The sequence below is a fragment of the Schistosoma haematobium genome, chromosome 1 (assembly GCF_000699445.3).
Source record: "Schistosoma haematobium chromosome 1, whole genome shotgun sequence".
In the NCBI taxonomy this organism is placed as follows: Eukaryota; Metazoa; Platyhelminthes; class Trematoda; order Strigeidida; family Schistosomatidae; genus Schistosoma; species Schistosoma haematobium.
The window spans coordinates 9770635-9790826 of record NC_067196.1 but is presented as its reverse complement, the minus strand read 5'-3'; the positions used below and the strand labels follow the sequence as shown (position 1 = coordinate 9790826).

Here is a 20192-nt window from a genome sequence, read left to right as displayed (position 1 = left end):
GACGATTTACTGTTCTTAAGCTATGTTCAGTTTATTGACTACTGCCTCTCACGTTCACAGTCACTTTTTGGCTTTATTGTATACAGATGTTATTTCCTATTTTATGGTGCGTTGCGGTCTGTTTAATTGATATATAAACCCAGTATGTCTGAGATACATGATTCGATTCTATTCGCATATCGGGAGCTGGACTCAAGTGGACGGGCTAGGCGGGCATAGGACCAATAAGGACGCTAGATTGCCCATACCGGTTGAACGTCATTGGTTTGGCATAGTGCTATGACTGTATAAGTCGTATTTTGATTGGTGGATAAATCACGTGATAAAAGGCCGGACATAATGTCACAACAAAGATTACATAATATTTTTCATCTATCAACCAATTTTTAGCAGTGTTATTTTGTTTTCCAGTAAAACAATCAGCATAAAATTATTCTGAGAAAAGTTGGTGTCTAGATATTAGCGTTTCACTGACTTCTGGTGGAAGAAACATATTCGACGAACTATTGTTTGTAGAATACTTAAAATGTACACCAAATTTCTACAGATAACTTACACCAATAGTATAAATTTTCCAAAAAAGCTTCGATCTACTCATTCAACTAACGGCTGAAAACATGAAGCTACGAAAATAATTTCAGTCATTAATACACTTCAATAGAAAAGATATTGTAATGGTTTTCAATTCTGCTAATAAAAAATGCATTCTGGAACATTAGTGTTAGAATCCAGTGGTTGTTAAAACATCGACTATTAATGAATTACTTTAGAGAAAAATTTTAAGATCATACAATCGCACGACAACATTTAGATCATCAATGTGGACATATGTCATGGTGATCTAGCTTCAATTGACTCATGATTTCAACTAATGAAAATGGATCACACGAATATTGTAACAAATCTTAGTAAAGAAAACATTCGACTATTGAGTGATCTAATAAATTTAAATAAGTTAAGGCATATGTGGTTTGATTATTATTTATTATTATTAATTTAACACATAGATATTGGTACAAGGAGGCACCAAATACATATGCGCCACACAAATCCCATTCAATCTGTGAGAGGGCTGTGATACTGCCCCGGGTGCCCAAACCGAAACAGGTGGTTTTCTTAGGGGGTTACACCCGGAGCCTTCGACCTGATGGTCTGATCCACAAGGCAGTAGAGCATCGAAAGGAGATGCAGTTCCATGGTAGCCGGTGACCAACGATTGGTTCATACGCCATTTGTTCCCGCAGGATACTGGAGCCCATGTGCACCATTGGTTTGGAATCCGGTTAAAGCGCCGGACATTCGCTTTTCGTAAACAACACCCCCGAAAATGTGGTTTGGTACTCCATATAAGTTCACTAAATGAAAAAAACAGTTTGAAAATGCTTTTTTCTATCACATTCACGTAAGTTATACAAGAAGAACTGAATAACTGTTTAGTATTAATTTAAAACTTTTCAGTACGGCAAATTTGAGCCCTGAATACACGACAGGATATCTAGTATTAATGAGTTTTTCAGCAAGACAATATTTCTCATACATCACTTAATTGTATTCATTGGCAAATTGACAATCTATATGCATATTTTGTAAAACATATCCTGTATTGTCAAAACTTAGGGAAATGTTAACTTAATTTAATTGTAGTGATTAAAATTGTTTATAAAAATAACTTATCGATCACTTGTGTTAAGATAATAATAAAAGGTCGGTTTCATGGACTTATAAATCCAAATGATAGATAATATGCATGAATCGATACTTTGTCCTATTTCCAGATGAAATGCATCTAATATATGGATATTTGATTATGATGAATTGGTGGAAGATTCGTCAGTACTGAACACTATTAGCTTTTAACTCAATGATATGAGATGAAAGTTTTAGAATGATGAATATATGAGATATTGTTTAGTCAGTATAAGTATCCATAACATTATTATTAAGAAAGAACACTTTATGTGAGAAAGTGAGTAAAACAATTCTCTTATTTTAGTATTAGTTTACTAGATCTCCATGAAATAACTGGATGACCTACTGCTTTTTAAAAATATTTACAATATATCCCTCAATCCTCATACATGAACTTAACCGTAGTATGCATTAAGACCACAGGATTCCTTTTGAGGAAAGCAAAAGGTTCATTTGAGACTAAAACTTTGTCCAATCTTAAAGTATACCACTCGATGTCAAACTGTCCGTAAAAAAAAAACTCATCAAGGTTGAATTAGAAAACAACAAATTTATTACAACTAATATGAATGATTTTTATTAAAATTCACCATTACTGATTGATATTTATAAAAATATCGTGGGTGCTCACTGTTCAGGAGTCACACAATAGGACGAAACGGCCGTCCAGTGCTTCTAGGTTCTCCATGATGATCTAGCTTCAATTGACTCGTGATCTCAACTATTGAGAAATATATTTCTTACAGTATTTTTCAATATAAAACTACTTAATATACGAAATTCTTTTCAAATTTATTATTTCATTATTTTCACGTTTCCTTTTCATTTTAATTGAAACAAATTACTGGTTAAAGGAAAAAAAATTAACTGCAATCGCGAGGAATCATAAAATATTTATTAGGAAAAAATACGATGATCAGGCACATACATTTAGGACATCTTGATGTCCAAGTTGATAGTTATTAAGGAACAAATAGAATAATCAAGACTATCACCCTTCTTTGTGGGTGTCGATTCATAAATCAAACTGTAAACATTATTCATTCATGTCAGCTACAATGTAGGACCAGGAACATCGGTCCAAGTTGCCATACCGCATTAGCACAGCAAGATGAACACCGGATTCATAGAAGTAATTAATTCAATGGTACCAGTATATAAAAGAAAGATTACATGTATGACTGGTTAATAATTCCTTTCTTGTATATGCATCTCGTCATACAGATTAGTAACAAATTGTTTGACTTATATTTACACATGCCCAAGTTTCATATTTTAATCATGAGAGATTTCCATTTATTGCAATAAGCAATTATCCTATCTGTTTACATTTTTATTTAAGACGGTTTGCCTTGTTTTTCAGGTGGATTAGCATTTTTTTTCTACCGCATTTATTGTTGTTCTTTTATGTATGCTACTCTTTGAAAATTTCTTTAATTACGAAAAGTGACATGTTATTTCCGGTTATTTGATAATTGTGTTTTATCTTTATTTAAGTAGTTGTACGGCACTCTCTATCTACGTGGTTGGGATTTCGATAATGTAACAGATTTCTGAACACTTTGAGATTCAATATTAATAAATTCTGAGTGTTAATACTTTCCTTATTAAATTATTTGTACGTAGTACTAGAAATATACCTTATTATTATGACAGAATACTTCAATGTTCACTCAGGGACTTAATGACATTATAGAGGTAATCCACATGGGATGCACATATACCAAAAGAGACTGATTGATTTCAGCCCTAAACATAAAAGGGGATATATATATGTTTGAATATCAACAAATCTGTAAATAACGTCTAGAAACTACTCATTGATGTCAACTGATGAACAGTATTTTACACAATCAACTAAATTGTTTGTATTTAACACATGATAACCCAATATAGCTATTATACACTGTGGCAACTTCAGAACCTCCCGACATGGATCCTACTGTAACCTTAGTGATATTAGCAATATGTCCATATATCTCAACGATTACAATAGGTCATCTCTCCAATCAAACCACTACTCGGCGTACAGAACCTTTCTTTAAACAAATTCTGACTTGATAACGCATAACAGGAACACAAACGGTAACAAAACTTTAAAAAGTGATTCAAATGAACAGAATTTGGTATTAAGTTGTAAAAGATTAACATCAAATAACTTTGTTGACAATGGTTATGCGACCACTTCTTAATACTAGTGATGTTAGTTACAGTTAAGCCTAAAAATTCTGTTGAGATTCAATTTATTCAAATAACCTATAATTGCTGAAACATCAACTCGTTGCCAACAGTAATAGACAACGAAAATAAATGGTAAATATACTGGGGAAACGAGATTGATAAAGAGAACAACAATGATGAATTCAGGAAACTGCTTCTCAAAAAAAAACGAGATTTTACTGTTGATAAGTGGTGAAATCAACCACACAAATATATATACAATTTTTAATTGTTATCAGATATACATTCACTTTCTGTGTCAGAACTATCAGAGAATGATGGAAGCATATCTTCTGGGATATAATTGTCATTCTTTATTGAGGATTCCTTTGATATGTTTACAGTAAAAGTTTCCGGCCTATAAAGAAGTGATAGGGAAAATAATAAATATTACTCAGCCAAAAAAGCGGTTGAATTTATTTGGTAATTAAAATAGTATACCAAGAAATCTAGACACAAACAAATCGCTTAGCATAGCATTTAAAAAGCTGTGACCAATTCGTGAATAAAACCATCGGTTGTATTTTTTCAACGGAACAGTTAGCAATTAAAACTATGATTAAATACTTATAACTCAAAACGATAGTTGACACAAATAGAATTAGAATTAAAGAGTGCAACTATATCATAAAAGTAATGCAGGGACTAGTAAGCTAAGTCGTACATGTTGTCAGCACAAAATGAATGCATAACTAAAAATTGTTTTCACTTACTGGGGTGCAGGTTGAAATCAATTCTAACTGTTTATGTTTAGGGACCTAGGTATTATTGCTAGAACCCACTCAAAAAGATTGATTCACTGAATAAAAGGTGATTAATAGAGCTAGGTTTCATATTAATTAATGATTCTGTAGCTTCTGATATTCTTTATTCAGAGCTACACCAGAATTTCAGTTCACATCAAAACATAAGTAAAAAAGTATTAAAAGGCTGGATATATATGTGATTAAGTATATGATTTGTAATAATTTTATTTAACACACTCCGAGTCCAGTTTCCTGTATACTTTATTAGTGATTATCGAGGAGTGTATTGGACATAGCCAACAATTACGCGAAGCCAGAAGTGGCTATGAGGGTCAAGAAAACGAAAGATAAGCCCTTCAATAAGATAACAAAGGCTCTCCCAAGCACTTGACGACAGATGTTGGTATAGATTATAGTATTTTTATACCGATTTATTAGATGACTATAAAAAACTTGTAAATATTTTGATTGAAATCCACCATAAAGGACATTAACTAATTAATGTCATGTCTTAAGGTAGCATTAGAGTAAGAGGCTGGTGACGACTGATCAACCACGCGGCCTAAACTGTTGCTTTCTAGAGGTCGTACTACTTCAAAGATTGTCAGTGTGTAGACATGTATTGAGTTACTGAAAACTCAATGTCCAAACGTTTCGTACTATGATTTGTACTATTTATAAATTATCAGTAGCTACAAATTTATGCATAACTTGTGAAAATGTTAAGCCAAACGGTGGATACAAACTTGATTACAGCCTGTCCGATCCAGAACAGTGATTATGAAATGTAGGTTATCGTTGACTTATTTATTAGTCAGGAATACCAATTATTAATAAGAGCAACAATAAATAAACTTACGCCTACCTAGCAAAACACTACAGAGCAATTTCGAAATACTACTGTATCTTTAGGTATATTCTACACCTTGAAAACATGAAAACAGCTAGTGTATTCGCTTTACGAAACGCTAGTAACATTTTTCATACAACACTCAGGTTACGTGATGATTTTTCTAAATATTAAATGTCTAGTCCTAACGAATGTTAGTTGACAGAAATATAGAAGAGATAGATCTAACTGCTAGTTCTTTCTTACATTTTGAATCCTTGATACATTTTAATAAAGTGAGAAGAAAAGGGATTCCAAAATAACATGAATGCACTATATTTCAAAGCTTCTCACCAGTTTCAAACGACCTGAAGTTACAAATGATTATCATACTACAAACAGAGTTTTTCATACCTTAATTACTGAAGTTGGTTTCGAAGTGACACAGAAAAAAACATACGAAGTACGAAAAGAAAACAACCTATTTCATATAATAGTTAAGACTGGTTAGTATTTATATGTAGAAAATGAATTCCCATGCAAGCGCAACGTCGAATTGTACATAAATATGGTTTCTGATCTGAGAAAAAGGATCTTAATGTGGCATGTATGTTTTCAGCTAAACTCACAACGCGTTGTCAAATGATGATTTTATTATTATGGCTAGTAGTCAATGAGGGATAAAACATCAACATTTGGTATTTTCAGTTCAGAAGACAGGAGTGCAGATTACAAGAATCAGCTGAAAACCGAACACCATTAGTTTTTACATTCTGGCATTCCATCACATTATTCATAATAATGATAATAAGTAATTTAAATAATTTACGAATAAGACGATATAAAATTATGGCACGACTATTAACATATTATACACTTACCAACGGCCTTCATTAACCAGAGCCTTAATATTATCCTTTTGTAACACAGTTCGAATTTCTCCCTTCACCTTTTTGCTATCCAGCGGTGAACAGATAACAAAACCACCTTGAGCAAAGTAGAATGTATTGCGAAATCTTTCTGGAATGGATACGAAAACTTCCTCTCCCTGTTCTGTTATCGCAGTGAACAAATAGTTGCCGCATGATTTGACTAACTGGAGATCAGATCATTTATTTATAAAGTAGTTTGTACCTTACAAATGATTTCATTTGATTCTATGGTATGAGTATCTTTAAAAAGTTCCTTTTCTGCCTTTTTACGCTTAGGCACAGAGGAGGGAAGAATCATTCTTGCTTTATAGGATTTATAGATTAAAATGTCGTCTTACAGATAATAGCTGTGCAAAACGTGGAATCCCTAGAAAACAGAGTAACAGTTAAATTTTATCATTGGAATAAACGTATAATAGAGGTGGATGAATTCTGTAAAAAAACACCCTTTGTGTGAACTGAAAAGTTGGTTGACTAAAGTGTTTGAAATCGCAAACTAAGTATTTGGTTAACAAAAATATGACCCTCTTACGAAAAAGAGAATGGTCTTGCAAAAACCTCATACATCTTACCTGTGTAGTCAAGTAAAACATAACGAAATGATACATGGCATAAAACTACTACATTATCCAAGTGAGGTAATTCAATATTAAAAGTGTAGACCTTTTATTCAAAATTCACCTGATATATGAAGCATTTTACAGGTAAATTTTCGAGTAATTTTTCATAAACTACTAGTGAAACAAATTTAATATCACTGTATATACGGTAAATCGATCACTTCCTGCCTCTTGACACTGACCAGAAAAATTACAATGCCAAGAATTATATTGCAATCCAATGGTGAAACTATTGGTACACGCTTTTAACTTATTACATACACTTTATTATTGTGGAGGTGTATGTAGAACAACATAGTCCAAAAATCTATGTAAATCAGTACGTTGGGAAACAATCAAGGATATATATGGAAAGATACCTATCACAAAGATTTCGGTTAGTTTACTGCTTTTATTCTATTTTTTTCTGGTTGATAATAATTTTATGAACTACCTAACTGGACTGAAACTACCTAACGTAATACTACTTATTTCTACTCTTCATAACAATGACATATCACTCTTTTTACTGCTAAATTCAGGATTTTACATACAGCGTTCTATCGTTAGAAGGAATCGAAAAAAATGTCAATACGTCCTGACATTCACTTAAGACAAACATGTTTTTGACAAAAAAAGTGCTTGGCAGATACATGTAAATAAATTTTAATGTACTTTGTTGCTTTTTATACCGATGAAAAAAACTTCAACCGACTGGAAAATGTTTTGCTGCAAGCTTACAGCTTAATGCTTTCATATAATAATCACAATTCGATCTGGTCAAAGAGTGAGCGATGATGTTTAAGTAAAATTATTACTGAAATAGGTCGTCAACGTTGCATACGATCGAATCAAAGCAACACCCATTGAGGTTTAATGAAAAACCTATTTCAAACTGTTATCCCTGACCCACAACTACGATTTGATGGCTAACATAAAATTTATAACTATATTTTCAAATTTTGACTTAGAACCTATAACCAGATCCCTATGACCTAAAAAAACGTCCACAAAATAGCCGCAATTAGCACTTTAGGGCTAATTGAAGTTTTATGTGTGCGCTAACGACTGTAAAATACCGCGCAAATGCTTCAACGCTTTACCAAATATATACTCTGGGAGTTTGAATTTGTACATTGGATAAATTGGCGACTACTTGATTGCAGTTTCAGATGAAGAAACAACTCTCCAAAATGTGGATCCTCATTTGGAAGACTCCGAAAACAAGCCATTAAGGCGAATATTTAGAGGCAATAAATTGGATCACTGTGCTTCTTAGGATATATCGATCGCTTCACGCAATGGTATAAAGTTGTGCTCAACACAAATCACTGGTGAAACTATCGCACGCGCTTTAGGCGAACGATAGATTGCAAACTTTGGCTGCCAGCTAACTATTAAAATAGACCATAGATGCCATATTGAGACTGGATTGTTTTACAACTTGATGACGTTTATAGACATAAAACGATTTCGAATGATCTCATATAGTCCCCAAACATATGATGTTATAGCAAATTCACTAACCATCACTTCACTTTTTTCCCTGAGGATACAGCACACTGAATGGACGTACTTCTACTTTTACTAGTAACTCGTACTCCGGTAAAGGCTGATGCCGTGTGCATTGCACATTAACCCCTTTATGACATGACCATCCAAATCCCAAGAGGATATGTGAACTTTTTACATTCACTCAATATGGGCCTAACCCACGCCTTCAGTCAGTCAGTCAACTACAAAGTAAGACCAGGCACATATATGCATCGGTTCAAGTTACCACACCTCATTAACACAACAAAATGAACACCAAATTCATAGTAGTCACTTCGGTCAAGCCATACCTAACGCAATACCAATCAGATGTCTTAATTCAACCCTTGTGCTAAACTGCATATCTGGAAAGTAACTTCTTCAAAGTTGATCTCCCGATGGCACCAACCAAAGACTGCATGTTGTAGATTGCCATAAAACATCACTCGCTTTTCATGTTTACCGTAGAATAATGAATTTTTATATACTGATGTGAAAATGAACGAAAAAGACTACACGAAAATTTTTGACATATATCTGGCAAACATTTGTATCGAAGTACATTTAGGGATTCTTTGGCATTTTAGACGCATAGTATTTAGATTAAGTAGCATTCAACAAACGCATTAACATAGCTCCGGTCTAACAGTCTATATGAAGACGGTCAATCAGCAACATGCTTATAGAACAACGTAATAAAATTTGTAGTTTTATCCGAAAGTTTTGGAAATTGCGTTAGACAGTATATACTGTCCATAATAATAATAATGAAATTTCCAGACCAGAAGCACAAGTTGCAATAAGATCGAATTCAGAATGATGAAGATTTCTACTCGTGATTGAAATATAATCTAATAACTTACTTTCCCACGACACAAACAAATACAGTACACTAAGACTTAAACTTTTTAAGAAGTATGCACTCTGTAAGGTCATTCCGCAGCCGCTTGCTGCTCAATCTCCAATTGAATCGCACAAATATGCCGTATGTTAAAATAGTTATGATCAGAACAGAGCAAACTTACGGTTGAGGAGCTTCCATTACTAGAAGTGATGAAACATTGATGACTCCAGGTGGGAACTAAGTGGTATAAAACATATGTGTGTATTGAGGACAGAAGGCCGGCCTACGGACTATGTTATCCCTTTTCTATTAAGCTTCTGATAATTCCTCGTCTTCTCTTAAATAATTCCATCTAAGGGACAGAGAGCATCTCTTCGTGTATCAGGTTGCGAGAATTGATTACTTGGTGCGAAAATCTGTGTACCCCAAGTACCTAATTTGTTCTTAGCTTTTGTACTGCCGTCGTATTTCCTCTCAGTTGTACTGACCTTGTAGCAAGATAACGAGGCGATATGCTAGGTTAAAAATGACTTCTTAGTATCCTATACATCGAAACCGGACCACCTAATCTGCGACCAGACAGAATTGAGAGGTCTATAAGATCCTGCTCTGAGTCTTTAAGAATATATATGTCTTGGCTTTTAGGAGCGCCCGAGAAATCTTTCAGACCCCTTTTTAGGTAGTGGGTCAAGACACTCGACTTCTTGTAAGGAGTAGAATGCATGTCTACAATCCAGTTTATCATGTTCCACCTATGAGGTTAGTGTCTGGGTGTAAATTTATTAGGTGTCCGATATGATGACCACGAACGTTTAGGATTTTTTAAGTCACTCGGAATTCTTGACTGTCTCCTGATAGGTCTTGGGTTTTGGCCTCCAAACTGATTAACTGATTCTCTTCCAGATACTCTCCTCAGAATTTATATCCTTTAACAGTGAAGAAAAGAATACCATATCTTCATATGCCGAGTAAAGCTGAGTGAAATAATTGAAAATTGAATATAAGACCACTGTTAAACTGACAGAATTGATGCTCTCAACTTACTAGTGAGTGTTGTTCTCTGCTGTCATTTTTGACATGTGATGACATTTTAAGTTATCATCATTCGCGTAGTGCGTTCCTAGGGGTCAGTTCTTCATGTTATACATGGAGTTTGAGAAATTTCTCATGCGCATCAAGCGTATTACAGACTTTCGTGCCTATCTGGTATATATCGTTCCGCAATTCGGTCACATTTAAACGTTCGAAATTCCGTCGATCTTTTGGCAAGGCGTTTAAGCTCGGTCTTACAACTGATAGTAAAGCTTAGTATGGCATGGGCACCCTCTGCAAATCTAAACAAAACCTATTAGTTATCAAATAAGAATATAAAGTCAGTGAGAACTTCAATGTAGTCATCCCATCTGTTGCATGTATATTTAGTCAAATCATTCTAAGGAGACTAAATAAATTTGTATTAAAGTTCAAGAGAGTAGAGTAATCCTCCCAGCATCTCATGGCCTTAATGAATACCAGAAGCAGACTCTAAGTAAGCAATCTCATCCAGATGCTAGATACACAAGTGGTGAACAAGTCATTTTCGCAACACTAAATTCTGTTCATACAACAGCGGTTGTTAGTTCCTAAGAATTCCATCAAATATAAAGGAAAGGTGCGTGATGCACAGAAAAGTATTCACCAAGTAAATTGAGCCTTTCTGTACTGTGTTTCAGAATTTAAACAGCCAACTTTGTTAGACTCTGTTATTTGACAAATAATCGCGAGCTTTCATCATTACTTGTCATCTTATGAACTAATCATACTGATAACAAACAAATGATTGTGCTTCAGTCATGCCATTCATCGTCGACCATATCAATCATTTCAAGCGTGAGCTTGAGATGTGAGATACTAGATGCTGAGATAAGTTATATTCTTTTGTTTACCATGTATTTAATATGAGTGTGACATCAAATGGTTCACTCTCTTGCTTTAGTATTATAACCACAAGAGAGTTACGCAACACATAATGGAGTTTAACTCATTTATACTCATGATTCGAATTGAAACTTGTATGTCCACCAGCTAAATCGAGGTACTATGCATATTGTGACATAATGCGAACGAATATTACACAGTAGAAGGCATGTTTTCACTTCTTGTCTACGAATAGCAGACTCAACCTCTCTTATAGCTCCTGTAAAGTGATTGACGATCTCAAGCTCGAGAAAAGAGGGGAAGCCAGATATAAAATCAGTGACCCTATCACGTAAAAACAAACTTGCTAAAACAACGCTGACCAGAATAAACAACTTAAACCCATTAACCTCTGCCCTTTGAGTTGAAAAATCTTCACTCGGAAGAATTAGGATAATTCACGAAGAAAGCCAGGGTTCTTCGAAAGTCACGAGTCTGACGCGCCTTCTAGCAACCAGAGCAACAATCAACATGGGGACATGGAATGTCCGGACAGTGTGAGAGACCGCGGGAACCAGTCAAACTGCCACGGAAATGAGGAGATACAACTTGGTGGTGCTGGGAATCAGTGAAGACCATGGGACCCAAGTCGGACAGAAAAGGACAGATATGAGAGTGATGCTGCTGTACTCTGGTCACAGCGAGAAAAATCGCCCGTATACTCAGGCATTTGCCCTGTGCTGCCCAATGAAGCGTGTAGAGCATCTATACGATGAGAATCCCATGGATCCACAATTATCAAATCATCATTCAAAATAAAGGAGGGAATCACAATGAATGTTATCCACTGCTATGCACCCAATAATGATAACAGCGAAGACAATAAAGATCAGTTTTACTAAAGGCTGCAACAGATCGTAGAGAACTGCCTAGGACCTGACCATTCTGATGGGAAACCTAAACGGCAGGGTTGGATGGACTACAACGGATATCAAGATATCATGGGATGGTATGAACTGACTGACATAGCTAAATATGTCTCACAAGATCTCACTACAGAGAATCAGACCGGCCACATTTGCACCACTGAAAAATTCGCAAGGTCAATGGAAGACGTGAAAACCAGGAGAGGAGCTGACATAGCTAGCTTCAGATCACCGCCAACTGGTGGCTGTCAAGATGAAACTGAATTTAAAAAAGCACTAGACAACTGAAAAACAGCATTACAAGGGTTCAACACAGCCTTCCCTCGACATACTGACAAACTAAACGATCTTAAGATAACTCTCAATAACAGATCCCAAGCATTACAAGATCTACTGAAAGAACAAAACACCACTATGTAGGACAACTGGGAGGGAATCAAAGAAGCACTAACTTCAATGCGTCAGGAGATTCTGGGACGCAAGAATTATCATCACAAGGAATGGATCCCTATCGAATTACTTGACTAGATTCAGTAAAGGAAGAACAAGAAGACAGCAATCAACAACAGTCGGACAAGAACAGAGAAAGTCGACGCACAGGCCGAATACACCAAAGCAAACATGCAAGTGAAGAGAAACATTAGAGCCGACAAGCAGAAATATGTGGAAGACTTAACAACGACTGCGGAAAAAGCTCTAAGAGAGGGAAATGTGAAACAACCATATGACACAACGAATAAACTGTCTGGAAAATACAGGAAACCAGAGAGACCGGTCAAGCATAAAAAATGCAAGACAATCACCGAGATTCAAGAACTGAACAACAGATGGGTGGAACAATTCGAGGAACTCTTGAATAGACCTGCTCCATTAAATCCACCGGACATCGAAGCACCATCCACAGACATTCCTATACGTGTCACTCTACCAATGATCAAACAAGTCAGAATGACCATCACATAAGTCAAGAGTGTGAAAGCAGATAGACCTGACAATATATCATTCGAAGCACTAAAGTCAGACAGAAATAACTGCAAACACGCTCCACGTTTTATTCGGGAAGATTTGGGAGAAAGAACAAGTGCCGACATACTGGAAATAAGGATACCTCATCAATATAACAAAGAAAGTAGATCTGAACAAATGTGGGAACTACAGAGGAATCACACCAATAGCGGTAACAGTAAACGTTTTTAACAGAGGGTTGTTGAACTGAATGAAAGTATCAGTAGACACTCAACTCCGAGATCAGCAGGCCAACAGGATTCTGTTACGGTCAGTCGTGAACAAACCAAACTGCGTCACTATGGATCATTGTTGAACAATCAGTGGGATGGAACCCATCAGCACACATCAACTTCCTTGACTATGAGAAAGTATTTGACAGAGTGGAGAGGAGAACCTCATGGAAACTACGTCGACACTGGTGTAAAAATCACCAACATCATCCGGAGTTAATACGACCAACTAAACTAACTCCACCTGGAGTCCCTCCGGGGGCTACTGCCGGTCCCTAGCCAGGATAATGGAGGAAGGTTGGGTATGGGGTTAGCGTCCCCATCCCGTAGAAAACTAACTCGCTAAAAAAACATCAATCACAAAAAATTATTCAAACCACTTAAACTCTGCCCCGGGAGTCAGATCTTCATTTAGAAGAGTTATGACGCCTCATGTTGAAAGCCGAGTTTCTTCGGAAGCCACGAGACCGACGCCCCTTCTGAAAACCAGAGCGACCATTTATTTAGGTACATGGAATGTTCGTACAATGTGGGACACCGGGAGAGCCTTCCAAATTGCTGCAGAAATGAGAAGATACAATCTGGAGGTGCTTGGGATCAGTGAAACACATTGGACACAAGTTGGACAACAACGACTAACTTCAGGAGAACTCCTGTTATACTCCGTCCATGGAGAAGAAAATGCCCCAAATACACAAGGAGTTGCATTGATACTGTCCAAACAAGCACAAAATGCGCTTATAGGATGGGAATCTCATGGACCAAGGATCATCAAAGCCCCCTTCAAAACAAAGAAAGAGGGCATTTTAACGAACATCATACAACGCTATGCGCCTACGAACGATTACAATGAAGGCGCTAAAGATCAATTCTACAATAGGCTGCAGTCACTCATCGAGACGTGCCCAACAAAGAACTTGAACAGTCTGATGGGAGATTTCAACGCCAAGGTTGGAATGGACAACACCGGATATGAAGACATAATGGGACGACACGGACTGAGAGAGATGAACGAAAATGGTGAGAGATTTGCAAACCTATGTGCCTTCAATAAACTGGTCATAGGCGGCACCATATTCCCACATAAACGCATTCACAATACCACATGGACTTCACCGGATCACACCACGCAAAACCAAATCGACCATATTTGCATCAACAAAACGTTCAGGAGGACTATAGAGGACGTGAGAACCAAGAGAGGAGCTGATATAGCATCAGATCATCACTTGCTGGTCGTCAAAATGAAATTGAAACTCAAGAAGCACTGGATAATGGGGCGGACAATATCATAAAAGTTCAATACGGCCTTTCTTCGGGATACTGACAAACTCAACGGATTCAAGATAGTCCTCAGCAATAAGTTCCAGGCCTTTCATGATCTACTCAATGAAGAGGGAACTACTATGGAGAGCAACTGGAAAGGGATCATAGAGGGAATCACTTCAACATGCCATGAGGTTCTGGGCCACAAAAAGCAACATCACAAGGAATGGTTCACTGTTGATACACTGGATAAGATTCAAGAAAGGATGGACAATAAGGTAGCAATCAATACCGGCCGAACAAGAGCAGAAAAAGCCAAGGCAAAAGCTAAATACACAGAATTAAACAAACAAATGAAGAGGAGCATCAGAACCGACAAACGTAAATATGTCGAAGATTTAGCAACGACAGCGGAAAAGGCTGCAAGAGATGGAAACATGAGAGAACTGTATGACACGACAAAGAAACTCTCTGGAAATCGACGCAAACCAGAACGACCAGTGAAAAGTAAGGAAGGCGAGGTGATCACCAACATTGAAGAGCCATAAAACAGGTGGGTAGAACACTTCAAAGAACTCTTGAATCGACAAGCTGCACTAAACCCACTCAACATCGTAGCAGCACGCACGGACCTCCCAATCAATGTTGGCCCACCAACAATTGGAGAAATCAGCATGGCCACCAGACAAATCAAGAGTGGCAAAGCAGCAGGACCAGACAACATTCCAGCAGAGGCACTAAAAGCAGACGTAGCGGCAACTGCAAGGATACTCCACATTCTCTTCAATAAGATTTCGGATGAGGAACAAGTACCAAAAGGCTGGAAAGAAGGAATCCTGATCAAAATACCAGAGAAAGGCGATCTCAGCAAGTGTGATAACTACGGGGGCATCACTCTTCTCTCAATACAGGGAAAAGTCTTCAACAGGGTATTGTTAAACAGGATGAAGGACTGTGTAGACGCCCAACTTCGTGACCAACAGGCAGGATTCCGTAGGGATAGATCGTGTACAGACCAAATCACAACTCTACGGATCATTGTGGAACAATCAATTGAATGGAACTCATTACTCTACATCAAATTCGTTGACTACGAAAAGGCATTCGATAACGTGGACAGAACAACACTATGGAAACTTCTTCGACACCACGGCGTGCCTCAGAAGATGGTCAATATCATACAGAACTCATATGATGGATTACACTGCAAAATCGTGCATGGAGGACAGTTGATAAAGTCGTCCGAAGTGAAGACCGGTGTTAGGCAAGGTTGCTTACTCCCACCCTTTCTCTTTCTCCTGGTGATCGACTGGATCATGAAGACGTCAACATCTGAAGGGAAACACGGGATACAATGGACATCTAGGATGCAGTTGGACGATCTGGACTTCGCAGATGACCTGGCCCTTCTATCCCAAACGCAACAACAAATGCAGGAGGAGACGACCAATGTGGCAGCAGCCTTAGCAGCAGTAGGTCTCAGGATACACAAAGGGAGAAGCAGGATTCTTCTATACAACACAGCATGCACCAATCCAATCACACTTGACGGAGAAGATTTGGAAGATGTAAAAACCTTTACATATCTGGGCAGCATCATTGATGAACAGGGTGGATCTGATGCAGATGTGAAGGCGCGGATCGGCAAAGCAAGAGCAGCATATTTACAACTGAGGAACATCTGGAACTCAAGGCAACTGTCAACCAACACCAAGGTCAGGATTTTCAATACAAATGTCAAGACAGTTCTACTGTATGAAGCAGAAACCTGGAGAACTACAAAAGCCATCATCCAGAAAATACAGGTGTTTATTAACAGTTGTCTACGCAAAATACTTCGGACCCGTTGGCCGGACACTATTAGCAACAACGTACTGTGGGAGAGAACAAACCAGATCTCAGCGGAGGAACAAATCAGGAAGAAGCGCTGCAAGTGGGTAAGACACACATTGAGGAAGGTACCTAACCGTGTCACAAGACAAGCCCTCAATTGGAATCCTTAAGGCCAAAGGAGGAGAGAAAGACCAAAGAACACATTACGCCGAGAAATGGAGACAGACATGAGAAGAATGAACAACAATTGGATCGAACTAGAAAGGAAGGCCTAGGACAGGGTGGGATGGAGAATGCTGGTCGGCGTCCTATGCTCCATCGGGAGTAACAGGCGTAAGTAAGTAAGTAAACTACAAAGTCGTTCATGGAGGATAACTGACAGATGCATTCCAAGTGAGTATAGGAGTCAAACAAGTTTGCCTACTCTCCCTCTTACTCTTTCTTCTAGTGGTTGACTGGATCATGAACACCCTCACTTCTTGAGAAAGCACGGAATACAATGAACAGTTTGCATGCAACTAGACGATTTGGACTTTGCAGATGACCTGGTACTTCTATCCTATACGCACGGACAAATGCAGGTCGAGACAGCCAATGTAGTAGCAGCCTCAACAGCAGTAGGCCTCAACATAAACAAGGGAAAGAGCAAGATCCTCAAATACAACACAGAGAACACCAACCCAATCATACTTGATGGAGAAGCTCCGGAAGTGGTCGAAAATTTCACGTATCTGGGAAGCACCATCTATGAACAAGGAGGATCGGATACAGACGCAAAGGCAAGGATAGGCAAAACAAGAGCAGGATTCCTATAATTGAAGGACATATAGGACTCAAAACAATTGTTAGCCAGTATCAAGTTCAGAATCATCAATACGGATGTCAAGATAGTTTTACTGTACGTCGCTGAAATTTTGAGAACTACTACAATTATCAACAAAAGAGCACACGAGTTTTATGTACACAAAGGAACAAAGAAGCATTGACAAAAAACGAAAGCTATTTTTGTGAACGTTATTTCGCTTCATTCAAAGCTTGTCAAACACTAATATTTATTTTTATTTCTGATTTATTCTACAAGCCATAAGCTTTCAGTCGATGTATGATTTACTGGCACACCTTTTTTCGTTCTAAAGCTATTGTAATTTATAGATAACCTTTAGTAGTCTATTTTTCTACCCTAATTGTTATTTTTGGACATAATTTTATTTCCTAATTGCTTGTGCATTTTGATCACTTTAGTCATCTATTTATTCATGTATCTGTTTTCGCTAATCTGAATCGCATATGGGAATTGATGGAGTAGTATTCCAGTCGTCTCTTCTTTCTCGCACGCGTTTGTTAACCACTCAAATGATGGGATAATTTCCCCTCAAACTCATGCGTTTCTAACCTCAAAGAAAAAAGTCAGCTTATCGCGTTTTATTCCAGTTTGAGACAAATTATCGTCTGTATATTAGTGGGTAGACAGATCAGGAACGCAACAGTGTTTACGAACAGTTGTCTGCGCTAGATAATTAATGCCAGTCGGCCGGATACCATCAGCAACAGCCTACTGTGGTAGAGAACAAACCGACTTCAAACTGAAGCGTAAATTAAGAGACGTTGGAAGTGAACAGGACATACATTGCCGAAATCACCAAGCTGAATCACTAGACAGGAGCTAACTTGGAAAAGAAAAACCAAAGAATTGGAAGCAGACATCAAAAGGATGGATAGAGACTGGAAACAACTGGAAAGGAATGTCCAGAACGGAGTACGATGGAGAAAACTGGTGGGAAGCTTATGCTCCTCCACGTGGGGTAACAGGCGCAAGTAAGCATGTAATAACAGACTTGGAAAACTGTATGCATGACTTCATACCTATGGTAGTAGCAAATTCATTTGGGTAGGAAACGATTGAAACGGCGTGATGGGATTCGAAACGCGTTATAAAGTAGTGAGGATAATTAGATCTGCAGACGATAAAGTAAGGCTATTCTGAGTCAGCTAGCAACCAGATATTCGAGCAGAAAAATTGTATCTATAACTTCGAGGTAACTAATTCCTCATTTGTTTTTATAACCTACTAACGATTTGTGAGTTGAACGTCGAAATATTTTGAAGAACTGAGTGACAAGTTGGTTCGTTGAAGTTTAAACCAAACAAATATTCAAACACTAACGTCTTATAGAAACACATGACGACTGGTCTTGGTATTACGCACACATTTTTGATCATATTTTGTTTGATATTTCTTTTGTCCTTCAAAAAGTGTAAGACTTAAACTCTTAAATGCTTCACAAATTCATTAAACATCCATTTGTTCTGAAAATAACTATGGTGACGCCAAATGAGATATTAGTTGAATTGAAATTACTTGAATTAATGTGCTAATCAAAATAGTACAGTCTAAGGTAGGTAGAACTAGATGAGTTCAAGTTAACATATTATATTTGGGACTCGTAATCAGCGTGCATAATCAATACAAAGCAGTTATTAGTTAGTGTAAATACTACAGATATGGATTATATGTGAAGAGAACCTGCGATTATAGAAACTCACGTATTCGTCCTCATCGTACTTTAGTAGCTGCAAAATGTCAGTCGCTTGAAGATGGGAGACGACAATATACGGATATGAAATCCATGAGTTAGAACTAGAATATATATTGTAGTACTTGCGGGACTATGAGGGTGTACTTCGTACACCAAACGTTAACATTTTATCTCAAGAATCAGGAAGGCACCATGAATTGTCCTACTGAGCATTAAACTACAAGTGAATCTCGAGTGATAATGTACTCTGCCAGTTCAATTCATTTATCGGTGAGTTATAAACTAGCAGAAGTCTGTATTACACTCTGTTATTCTTCGTTTGCAAAATTCCGTTGATAAACAACGACGTTTTTCCTTTTACGGACATTTGTGTAATCTATTGAACACTCGCCTTGTAAGCTTAAAATCTTTCGGGAAAATATTGAATTGGTAGTTAAATTGGATTCAGTCTGCTTTTATTGAGTCGAGAGCGTTACTGGTAAATGCATCATGCCAGTAAATTGAATGCATGTGGTATTTTTGTAGAGTGATATTTTCTTTGTACATATTTAACAGCACAATGTCAATATCACTCTGTTCACACAAACATGACCGGGCGGGTTCCGTCTAAGTTGTTAGCCACAAATAACTGAAATATTGAGTACCTAACAAAGTAAAACTTACTGTGCAACATATTTTTGATCATCAATATTACACATAGAACCAATACAAACCACTTCTGGACATTTTTAGTGCAACGTTTGCTCATGAATGCAAAGGTGGATCTGCGACGTGCCAACACAGTATCCTCTCCACGTATCTGTCGGAACATATTGAAGACCTCCATCCACGTACCACAACCTGAAAATACGATAGTATGAAGTCACTGATGGCTACGTCCGTCTTAAATGCTTTTAGATCGTTAATATGTATTTTCTTGCCAGCCCGTGACTTCACTTTTTCTACTGCATCATCAAATGCCACCTAAGAAGAAACGCGCCTCAAGGTTTCCTTCGCCTCAGTTAACGATCTAGTTCACTGATAACAAACTAATCATGAACTATCGCACAGCTGATTATTGGTCATCCAGAGAGACGTTACGGATCGCTTATCAGGACAGGCGAA

The 20192-nt window shown here is 37.4% G+C and overlaps 1 protein-coding gene across 2 annotated transcripts; it reads right to left on the bottom strand.

Moving 5' to 3' along the window:
* Nucleotides 1–951: 951 nt before the first annotated feature.
* EIF1AD_1 (putative RNA-binding protein eif1ad) lies at nucleotides 952–9505 on the bottom strand. 2 transcript variants are annotated; one of them, XM_051209659.1, is made up of 5 exons: nucleotides 9412–9505; nucleotides 6619–6783; nucleotides 6366–6580; nucleotides 4155–4267; nucleotides 952–1355 (listed from the first exon to the last, which is right to left on the bottom strand). In XM_051209659.1, exons 2-5 carry the CDS (start codon nucleotides 6712–6714, stop codon nucleotides 1222–1224), a joined length of 558 nt encoding a protein of 185 aa, XP_051073093.1. In that variant the 5' UTR covers nucleotides 6715–6783; nucleotides 9412–9505; the 3' UTR covers nucleotides 952–1221. The 2 variants fall into 2 exon arrangements, with proteins under 2 accessions (XP_051073093.1, XP_051073094.1); XM_051209660.1 differs by lacking the exon at nucleotides 952–1355 and having other exon boundaries at nucleotides 4084–4267; nucleotides 6624–6783; nucleotides 9412–9482.
* Nucleotides 9506–20192: the final 10687 nt, after the last annotated feature.

Coding starts and splice junctions, on each gene's coding strand:
- EIF1AD_1 (XM_051209659.1), bottom strand. CDS start 6,714: ATGATTCTTCCCTCCTCTGTGCCTAAGCGTAAAAAGGCAGAAAAGGAA. Junction 4,268..6,365: donor CTGGTTAATGAAGGCCGTTG/GTAAGTGTATAA, acceptor ACTTCTTTATAG/GCCGGAAACTTTTACTGTAA. Junction 1,356..4,154: donor TTCTGACACAGAAAGTGAAT/GTATATCTGATA, acceptor TTTTTCATTTAG/TGAACTTATATGGAGTACCA.